Source organism: Squalius cephalus, assembly GCF_949319135.1.
Source record: "Squalius cephalus genome assembly, chromosome: 6".
NCBI classification, from domain to species: domain Eukaryota; kingdom Metazoa; phylum Chordata; class Actinopteri; order Cypriniformes; family Leuciscidae; genus Squalius; species Squalius cephalus.
The window spans coordinates 48568762-48580140 of NC_137127.1; the positions used below are offsets into that span (position 1 = coordinate 48568762).

At 44.8% G+C, this 11379-nt stretch overlaps 1 protein-coding gene across 4 annotated transcripts in view; it reads left to right on the forward strand.

The window, feature by feature from the left end:
• The window catches only part of st7 (suppression of tumorigenicity 7), a 50249-nt gene extending 46116 nt beyond the window's left edge, over nt 1–4133 (forward strand). For 2 of the 4 annotated variants that reach the window (XM_079873369.1, XM_079873368.1), the window contains exons 14-16: nt 779–871; nt 1875–2017; nt 2814–4133. In XM_079873369.1, the coding sequence (XP_079729495.1) occupies nt 779–871; nt 1875–2017; nt 2814–2909 (332 nt within the window). In that variant the 3' untranslated portion in view covers nt 2910–4133. The remainder of the gene's footprint in view (nt 1–778; nt 872–1874; nt 2018–2813) is intronic. The other 2 variants (XM_079873371.1, XM_079873370.1) reach the window with 1 other exon arrangement.
• Nucleotides 4134–11379: the final 7246 nt, after the last annotated feature.

The following is an 11379-nucleotide window of genomic DNA, read 5'->3' on the forward strand; positions in this document are numbered from 1 at the left end:
ATACAGTACAGAACGCTTCGAAGCAGCTTCACTGTCATCAACAGGAAAATAACAGAATCAGTGATCAAACTTCAAATATGAGATAAAGCCCAGATTCAGCTGTAAAGCAGATCTACAGAAGATGAGTCATTATTCAGATCAAGTTTCATTCTCATCCAAAATCATGAGTGCAGTCAGATCAACAAAATTACTGAAAATTGGTGAAAATCCAGCTTTTAATGTAGTTTATATGGTGTTTTTAATCTGCTTTAAGACAAAGCATGTGTAAGTTCATAAGTCGACAGCATTGCTGAGTATTTCCTCCTTAAAACTGCAGTGAACCAAAGACAGTCTCAAAAACACGCTTTGAAATCGCTGGTGTTTCTGACGTCACAAACTACCTTGTAACCAATCAGATCAACGTCAACCAGTGGATCTCTGAGCTGAGTGAGTGAGTGGAGGCGGGGCTCATTTGCATATTCATAGAGCCGCGCATACTAAATGAGGCAAGGGTGTCGAGTTACATTCAAGATATTTTAAGGCATGAAGACATTATTTTTTAAAGGAAAAAAAACGTAAATATGTCATTTTGGTGATCAAAGATGAGTTTGAAAGGATAAAATGATTGATTACAGGGGACTTGTAGACTTTTAAAGCCCGACTGATCAGGCCAGAGACGAGGAACACAAACTCCATCTGTGACAGAAATGGATTATGTAACTCACATTGAAGGGTTGAAATGAAAGATTCTGGTGAAAGTGTTGGAGATGCATTAGATGTTGATGGACTGATGCTTCAGCTTTCAGGATGATCCCGTATCCTCTGGAGAAAGGACACTTGTTTTACCCGTATCCGGTGTGCACAGAGACGGCCGACCGAGAACTGCTGCCCAGTAAGAGCTTCTCCTGTCCGCAATAAACCTGATGATCTCTGACGCTCGCTCATTCTGACAGACGCTTTATCCTTTTTAGTTGTTGTCATATTTTTTGATTGGTCAAGTTTTAGTAAATACAAACGCGGTCATATTTAGTCATGCTGTGTAATAGTTAAACTGATAATCTCAATGATTTTGCTCAATCATAATCATGATTACTGTGAATGATTGTTGTCTTTCTCCTGTCAGAACAAATCAAGAGAACGTGGAGTCAAACACATGCTTTATTTGACTCAAAAGCCAAAACTTAAGTTAATGTTTTCTATTGAAACAACAGCAAAAAGACTGTATGGTCTCACAGAGGTTGCGTGAGTGCATTTATTCTCCAGTAATGATGTCGAGCTCATGTTTGGATGACAGATTCAGTCAGGAGCAACACAGACCGACTGTAAGATCCTGTTGATCTAGTCAGAGTTACTGTTTAATGTTGTCGTCTTTCTCTTAGTCATGGGGAAAAGGCCTTCAATCAACATTTTTCGTTGAAGTTTTCATTAATGAAATGAACACTAGTTAAACGCGTATGCTGTTATTGCCATAGCGAACACAGCTGTCAATCTCCAAAAACACCTTAAAGAGCAGAAGCGTTTGATAATAAGCGTTTGATTATAAGCGTTGGATAAGCGTTTGATAAGCGTTTGATAAGCGTTGGATAAGCGTTTGATAAGCGTTGGATAAGCGTTTGATAAGCGTTGGATAAGCGTTGGATAAGCGTTGGATAAGCGTTGGATAAGCGTTGGATAAGCGTTTGATAAGCCCGTCCGCTGTGTGACTGAATCAGTCGTTCAGGCTCAGCTCTGTCTCATGTGTGAGCGATGAACGTGCGTCAGTGCCTTTAAGTCATGTGTTTATTGACTGATGTTGCATTAGTAGTTAACCCTGAGTGTGTGCTTGTGTGTGTGCGCGTGTGTGTTTGTGTGTATGTTTGTGTGCGTGTGTGTCCGTGTTTGTGTGTGTGTGTAAGCAGTGTTCCACGAGGTGTCAGTGTATCCCAAGAAAGAGCTGCCGTTCTTCATCCTGTTCACGGCGGGTCTCTGCTCCTTCACAGCGATGCTAGCGCTGCTCACGCATCAGTTCCCGGAGCTCATGGGAGTGTTCGCTAAAGCCGTGAGTATCACACACACACACACCATTAAAGAGAGAGCTTACCCAGCATTCATCATTCTGTCATCAGTTACTCTCCCTCACATCAGTCAAACACAGAAGAGTTTCGTTCATCTTCAGAAAGCACATTTTTTGCTAACACTTTGCTTAAATGCATCATAAAGGCATTCACAATGTGCATTATAATGCATTATATCTTTTCATAAATAATGGTAACCAAAGTTAAAATGCATTATAATATTTGCAGATTCCCTGTTCCATATGAAATTGGTTGTTTGTCCGTGTTTTAATGCATTAGACTTTCTGAAGAGGTAACATGTGATTACAATAAATGCATTAAAAATACTTTATGCATTATACAAATAAAGGCTTTAAAGCAAAGCGTTACTGATATTTTGAAAGATTTCTGAGAGATTTCTGTCCCTTCATTGAAAGTCTCTTCATCCAAAACTCTGACGCTTCATAACGTTCATAAAGAGATGATAAAATAAATCCACATGAATAGAGCGGACGAGTTTTATGAAAACGACCTTTATGTGCAATTGAAATGTTTGTATATGACTTGAGTGAAAATTATTATTATATGTGAAAATAAATAGTTGAATATAATAGTCTGGGCTCTGTTGTTTATTTTAACTGTAATATTATAGTGCGACTATTGGCAGAATAATCGGATATCAGTATCGGTCAGATCACCTGAAGCTGAAGTGCTTTGTGTTTTCTGAATGCTTTCCTCATATTGACTGAATGCTGTGATTTGGAGAGCAGTTTGACTGGCTTCTGTCTGTTTCTCCCTCAGTTTCTGAGCACGCTGTTCGCCCCGCTGAACTTCATCATGGAGAAGGTGGAGAGTATTCTCCCCTCGAGTCTGTGGCACCAGCTCACACGGATCTGATACACACACACACACACACACACACACACACACAACTCATGTTGACTGAGGTGCCAATTCTTCAGAAGTGCCCGATAGACAGAAAACAGGAGAGACTCAAACAACATCAAGGAGAAAGGAATTAATTTCCCCCTTAATCTCATGTAAAACTTTTCTGTCTAAAACTTTTAAAGGCCATCCGTATATAAAATTTAAAAAAAATAAAACAATTTCTGTACTGCTGCAAAACAGACGTCTCCATTTTTGAAGTTTGTAAGGGAGAATTGTCCTCTTCTCTTCACTGCGACTGTTCTCAGGTTTGTCTGAAAAGAGCTGAATATTGATGGATGGAAATAACTCCCACAATGCAGTTCAGTGCTGATGTGAATACATGGCATTTCTGTTTTAGATTCAGTAGCATCAGACTAATGTAGAGTTCTGTCTTTGACTTGAGTTCATGATTGTTTATTTGATGTTATATTGTACTATTCTATGCTCTCACACTAGAGGAAGAATCATCTGATATTGATCATCTGACGACGGGTAACGGATATGAAATATTCACTCTTTATAAAGACAGACACACTGTACAGTAAAACAATGTCACATTGCCTGTGATCGCTTTTACAGTTTATATTTGTTGTGACATTCTCAGTGCAATCAAACATTGGTTTAACATTTTGAATATCTGTTTGGATCAAACTGTGGCCTGAAAGATGTTTTCATGTCTCACTTTTAAAAGAAAAAGTCTGAATTGTGGAATATCGCTGAAAAACACTGGATGGAACACCAAGATGCACATAACTCAATTGAGGTGAACTATTTTGTATCTTATTAGAAGACTTGCACATAAACTACGATGGAAACACATTTACAGAATAAATCCCTCGATGTGCCTCAGCGTCAGCTGTGATTGGATAACTGGAGTGACCAGTGGACCAATGGCGTCACAGTGTGTGATCAGAATGGTTTGGTTTAATTCCCTCCAGAAGCGCCTCACACGAGTGTGTTCCCGAACACCAGCATCCGAACGCTAGAGAACATGACAGCGTTTTCTGTGTTTCGCCTGACGCTCGAGACACACTCATTTATGATGGAGGGAAAAAGAGCACGATTGCATTGCTGATATTTTAGGCCAGTTTCCCAGGAAGTGAAGATTTTGTATTCTTGAACACAGATGATGGAAACTGCTTTATTCACATATGTTTTATGCCATATTCCAGTTAAACTTTGGATGGAAACATTGTTAATGATTATTTGATTCTGTTTGCTGTCTGTTGCTGAAATGTTCAGGACACAGAACACAACTTTCTGGATCTCACAACTTCAAGTCTCCAGTAGAGTACCTACTACAGCAGTTCCTCAAACCCACTGCCCTGCTAACCCTAATCTAACACACTGAACAAGCTAGTCAAGGGCTTCAGAGTTACTAGATAATGTCAGGTGAGTGAGTGTGATCATGTTTGAGCTGAACTTCAGGACAGTGGATCTGAGGAACCTGATCTACTGTTGAAAGGCAGAAGCTTGACGGTCTCTGCTCTCATTATTCCTCCAACTGCTCGTAACTTTGATGAATTGTGTGTTTTGATGAGGTGTTGATCAGTAAAGATAAGGATGCAGTGAGGATGAGGAGGATAAGCATGCAGTGAGGATGATGAAGATAAGCATGCAGTGAGGATGAGGAAGATAAGCATGCAGTAAGGAAGATGAGGATAAGCATGCAGTGAGGATGAGGAAGAAAAGCATGCAGTGAGGATGAGGAAGATAAGCATGCAGTGAGGATGAGGAAGAAAAGCATGCAGTGAGGATGAGGAAGATAAGCATGCAGTGAGGATGAGGAAGATAAGCATGCAGAGAGGATGAGGACGATAAGCATGCAGTGAGGATGAGGAGGATAAGCATGCAGTGAGGATGAGGACGATAAGCATGCAGTGAGGATGAGGACGATAAGCATGCAGTGAGGATGAGGACGATAAGCATGCAGTGAGGATGAGGAAGATAAGCATGCAGTGAGGATGAGAACGATAAGCATGCAGTGAGGATGAGGATGATAAGCATGCAGTGAGGATGAGGACGATAAGCATGCAGTGAGGATGAGGAAGATAAGCATGCAGTGAGGATGAGGAAGATAAGCATGCAGTGAGGATGAGGACGATAAGCATGCAGTGAGGATGAGGAAGATAAGCATGCAGTGAGGATGAGAACGATAAGCATGCAGTGAGGATGAGGAAGATAAGCATGCAGTGAGGATGAGAACGATAAGCATGCAGTGAGAATGAGGAGGATAAGCATGCAGTGAGGATGAGGAGGATAACCATGCAGTGAGGATGAGGAGGATAACCATGCAGTGAGGATGAGGAAGATAAGCATGCAGTGAGGATGAGGAGGATAAGCATGCAGTGAGGATGAGGAGGATAAGCATGCAGTGAGGATGAGGAGGATAAGCATGCAGTGCAGTGAGGATGAGGAAGATAAGCATGCAGTGAGGATGATGAGGATAAGCATGCAGTGAGGATGAGGAAGATAAGCATGCAGTGAGGATGAGGAGGATAAGCATGCAGTGAGGATGAGGAGGATAAGCATGCAGTGAGGATGAGGAAGATAAGCATGCAGTGAGGATGAGGAGGATAAGCATGCAGTGAGGATGAGGAGGATAAGCATGCAGTGAGGATGAGGAGGATAAGCATGCAGTGAGGATGAGGAAGATAAGCATGCAGTGAGGATGAGGACGATAAGCATGCAGTGAGGATGAGGAAGATAAGCATGCAGTGAGGATGAGGAGGATAAGCATGCAGTGAGGATGAGAATGATAAGCATGCAGTGAGGATGATGAAGATAAGCATGCAGTGAGGATGAGGAGGATAACCATGCAGTGAGGATGAGGAGGATAAGCATGCAGTGAGGATGAGGAGGATAAGCATGCAGTGAGGATGAGGAAGATAAGCATGCAGTGAGGATGAGGAAGATAAGCATGCAGTGAGGATGAGGAGGATAACCATGCAGTGAGGATGAGGAGGATAAGCATGCAGTGAAGATGAGGAGGATAAGCATGCAGTGAAGATGAGGAGGATAAGCATGCAGTGAAGATGAGGAGGATAAGCATGCAGTGCAGTGAGGATGAGGAAGATAAGCATGCAGTGAAGATGAGGAGGATAAGCATGCAGTGAAGATGAGGAGGATAAGCATGCAGTGCAGTGAGGATGAGGAAGATAAGCATGCAGTGAAGATGAGGAGGATAAGCATGCACTGCAGTGAGGATGAGGAAGATAAGCATGCAGTGAAGATGAGGAAGATAAGCATGCAGTGAAGATGAGGAGGATAAGCATGCAGTGCAGTGAGGATGAGGAAGATAAGCATGCAGTGAGGATGATGAGGATAAGCATGCAGTGAAGATGAGGAGGATAAGCATGCAGTGAGGATGAGGAAGATAAGCATGCAGTGAGGATGAGGAGGATAAGCATGCAGTGAGGATGAGGAGGATAAGCATGCAGTGAGGATGAAGATAAGCATGCAGTGAGGATGAAGATAAGCATGCAGTGAGGATGAGGAGGATAAGCATGCACTGCAGTGAGGATGAGTAAGATAAGCATGGAGTGAGGATGAGGAGGATAAGCATGCAGTGAAGATGAGGAGGATAAGCATGCAGTGAAGATGAGGAGGATAAGCATGCAGTGAGGATGAGGAAGATAAGCATGCAGTGAGGATGATAAAGATAAGCATGCAGTGAGGATGAGGAGGATAAACATGCAGTGAGGATGAGGAAGATAAGCATGGAGTGAGGATGAGGAGGATAAGCATGCAGTGAAGATGAGGAGGATAAGCATGCAGTGAGGATGAGGAAGATAAGCATGTCAGACACATTCACCACTTCACCTGCAGTCGCACTCAGTCGTTTATTCTGATGCTAAATGAATGATTGGTATTGATGAATCGATGACAACACGACTTCACATGCGCACACAAACTCGGGATAAGCCACAATTACCTTTTATTCTGTGGCAGAACCAAGCTTTCATATAGAGCAGAGGTGAAACTGCACAGGAAAAAGTGGATTTTGTGTGCGTGAAGTCCTTGTTTCAGGTGCTTATGAAAGAGGTTTCTCGTCGGAGAACAGAGACAGTGAAGGTTCTGGAAAGCGAATCATCGTGAAGGAACGATTCGGTTTCAGTGATTCCTGCAGTTACAGGTGAGATTGTCAAATCAGGTGGTTTAATGTTTCCAAAATAGACAGTGTCAATTTAGAGAATCCATGAATCCATATCATCCACAAAACACCATATGGGAAACAAGCTGACTAGGATACTTCCGTTTTTTGATATTAACTCGAGTATCACAAACTTTTTTAATTAGTTTTTGTTCAACATTCAGTGTATTATACAAGGGGCCTCATTTAGAAAATGTTGCATAGAAACCGTCCTACATTTGATATTACAATCATTTTCAGATGTGCCTAGGTCAGGTGTGATTTAGAGAACTAACGTAACGTGCACACGCCTCTCTTCCAGAAGTGAAAGTTATAAATCGCAATTCACAAATGACCTTGAAATTGTGCGGAGCTGAATGGTTTCCGATCTCCGCTTTTAAACGTTGCATAATTAATGTAAGTTTACATGTTAAAGACCACCAGTCAACGTCCAAATCCTTTACTTTAAAGATGGCGAGCGGCAAGAAGTGCCTTGATTTCCAAATACCTGCAGTTCTTTCTGCCAACTTTCTGCCACAAGGAAAAGCCAGTAATTCTGCTCAGACCCGGACGTGACGCTATAAGCACTTTCCACGTCAAAGACCGGTTTAATATGAATGTTTGCGTGGATTTAGTGTAGTGTTTAGTGTGTTTGGCTGACAGAGAGAGGACGCTGGCGTGAATGTCGCCGCTTCTCACGTCCACGTTCCCCGTTTACAAATTCGCTGATTTAATCCTGTGTTTCTGCAACCGTCAGCTACCTTGTTAACAAGTCACCTCTATTTAATCTGTTGGCTCCGCAAGTAGCCATCAACTTCAACTTTACTGTGCGATTAGCAGCTAGTTTCCATCAACGTTACCTGGACCATCTCAGCTGACTACTATTACCGGACAAACTGTGGTCTTACCTTTGGACAGGCTACACCGGCTTCACCTCCAGTCCACCTCCGTCGTTACTGCTGACTCTACCTGGAGCGCAGCTTGCGGCTCTGCTAACGTCACTTAGCCAAGCTGGGCGCACTCCTGGCATGGTTTTCCTTAAATACTCCGCAACGGAACTAAAGAAACTCTACTCCTTTATCTCCCCGAGCTGCCTGGATGTCATAAAGTCTCTCCATATTCTGCGTCGTCCTCGTTATGTGCACAGGGCCACCCGACATAAGTTTGTCCACTCGAGTACAACTCCAGCTGTGTCAGGTGTTCGGTGCCACACTTCCGTGTTGCGACGTCATCAGAGCAATCGTCACGCAGAGCTAATCAACCTGCGTCCTCTGGCCTCTGTTGACTCGACTGCTCCCCCTGTCGCTACTTTCACCAACCAGATTGCAACTTTTATGCTCCTGAACACCCGTTCACTGAATAATAAGGCTGGATTAATACACGACATTATCATTGATAAGAAATTGGAGTTCATGTGCCTGACAGAGACATGGCAAGCTCAGCAGGATTTCCTATCACTCAACCATGCCACACCCCCAGGCTATGTTTACATCCAAAAGCCTCGCTGTCAGGGCCGTGGTGGTGGGTTGGCTGTTATTCACCGCTCTGACATTCTTGTTAAGGAGCTCCCCACAAACTCTGCAACTTTTGAATATATTCATTTTGTGTTGGCTGGGGCTGCACAGCTCCAGGTAGTCCTTGTCTACCGCCCTCCAAAAGCTTCCAACACTTTTCTCTCTGAGTTTTCTGAGTTACTCACAGCTGTCTGCCCCATGTCCCCGTCCACCATCATTATGGGAGATTTTAACATCCATGTGGACTCTAGCAGTTGCCCTTTTGCTGCTGAGTTCCTGTCTCTCCTGGACTGTTTCAATGTGTCACAGCATGTGCAGGGTCCCACACATGTCAAAGGGCATACCTTGGACCTGGTGTGTACCTTTGGCTTAACCCCTGTTCACCTCGAGTGCCTTGACCTCGCTGTGTCGGACCACCATGCCGTCCAGTTTTCTGTACCGATGCCACAACCTAAGCACCGTGCTAAACGAACAATCACATTCAGGAACATCAGGCGCGTGTCCACACCCACGCTGTCAAACATGCTTGCAACACACCTTGCCTCGCATCCTACCTGCCATACTGCAGATGGCCTTGTGGAGCGCTACAATACCGCCCTCTCTCTGAGCCTGGATGCAGTAGCCCCTCTGAAGACCCGGTCCATCTCCTTCACCCAGCCAGCTCCTTGGTTCACCCCTGAGCTCCGCCTCATGAAAGCGGCTGGGCGGCGGCTTGAAAGACTGCACAAAAAATCTGGCCTTGTTGTCCACCACGAGATCTTCAAAGACCATGTCAGGGACTACAAAAAAGCTCTCTCTCAGGCAAAAACATCATACTACTCCACTCTCATCAATAATCAACAGAACCATCCCAAGCGTCTCTTCTCAACGATCAACCGTCTTCTCCGCCCCCCAGATGCCCCCCAACCCTCTGATGCTGCTGAACTCTGCTCAGAATTCAGCAGGTTTTTTCAGGAAAAGGTGGACACCATTTATCAGCAGCTTCACCAGACAGGAATTCCGTCCATTCCTGCCCATCAACTGCTGGACTTCAACTCAACTGCCTCAGTCCACCCACCACAGTGCTCTCTCTCCTCCTTTGCCGCCCTGGAACACAACCAAGTCATGGACCTGGTGTCTAAAGCTAAGTCCACCTTCTGCAAGCTGGACCCCATGCCTACTACCTTGGTAAAGGCATGTTTGCCTACCCTGTGCCCTGCCATGGCTAGTATCATCAACATCTCGCTGGCACTAGGGGTGGTCCCCACCAGCTTCAAAACTGCTGTGGTGATCCCCACACTGAAAAAGCCTGGCTTGGACCCGGATGATCCCAGCAACCACCGCCCTATATCCAACCTTCCCTTCCTCAGCAAAATTCTGGAAAGAGCTGTGGCTGTTCAGCTACAGCAACACATGTCCCACCATGAGCTCTGTGAACCCTTCCAATCTGGCTTCAGACCCCACCATAGCACCGAGACCACCCTCATCAAAATCATGAATGACCTCCTCACAGCTGCCGATAATGGCCTCATCAGTCTCCTCATCCTCCTGGACCTCTCTGCGGCTTTTGACACTGTCTCCCACGCCATCCTCCTCAACCGCCTTCATGAATACTTAGGACTCACTGACTCTGCTCTTTCCTGGTTTCAGTCTTACCTCTCCGGTAGGAAACAATACATCACCATCAAAGACTCAAACTCAACCCCTGCTCCAGTCAATCATGGTGTGCCCCAGGGATCGGTACTTGGCCCCCTTCTGTTCACCATTTACATGCTCCCCCTTGGTCAAATCATTCGTCACCATGGACTCAGTTTTCACTGCTATGCTGACGATACACAGCTCTACATAAGCACCAAACCCTCGGCTCAGCTTCCTCCCATATCCCTTGTCGACTGCCTGCATAAAATAAAAACTTGGATGACTGCCAACCTACTCAAACTTAATAATAAGAAGACGGAGCTCTTGGTGGTGGCCCCCCCATCACTGGCTAAGAAGGTTGGTGATCTTTTCCTGGTTGTGGATGGCTATACCATCAGGCCATCCCCAGAGGTACGCAACCTTGGTGTCATCCTGGACCCCATACTCTCACTCCAGGCCCATATCAAAACCACCACCAAGTCGGCGTTCTTTCACCTCAAAAACATCTCCAGACTCCGGCCATCACTCTCTGACTCTGTGACTGAAACACTCATCCATGCCTTCATCACATCCCGCTTGGACTACTGCAATGGTGTACTGTATGGTCTGCCCAGTAAGACCCTGGATAGACTGCAGTATGTCCAAAACTCAGCTGCCAGGGTCCTGACACGATCGAAGCCATGGCAGCACATCACCCCCACACTCAAGAAGCTTCACTGGCTCCCTGTCAAATCCCGCATTTCATATAAAATCCTGCTCCTAACCTACAAATCACTCCATGGACTTGCACCCCAGTACCTCGCAGATCTCCTCCACCGTTGCTCACAGCCAAGGTCCCTGCGATCCTCTGACAAGGACCAGCTTGCCACTCCTCGCACCAGGCTACGGACCTTTGGTGATAGAGCATTCTGTGTTTCTGCCCCCACCCTCTGGAACAAACTACCTCTCCACATACGTCATGCCCCCACACTGTTGTCCTTCAAAAAGCACCTCAAGGCATACTTGTTCACAGAGGCCTTTGGTCTCTAACCCCCCCCCCCCCCCCCCCCAACCAGTTCCCACCCCTTGTAAAGCGGCCTTGGGTTTCTTGAAAGGCGCTATAAAAGTCAAAGTTATTATTATTATTATTATTATTATTATTATTACACACACAATAAGATCAACACTTTATAAATGA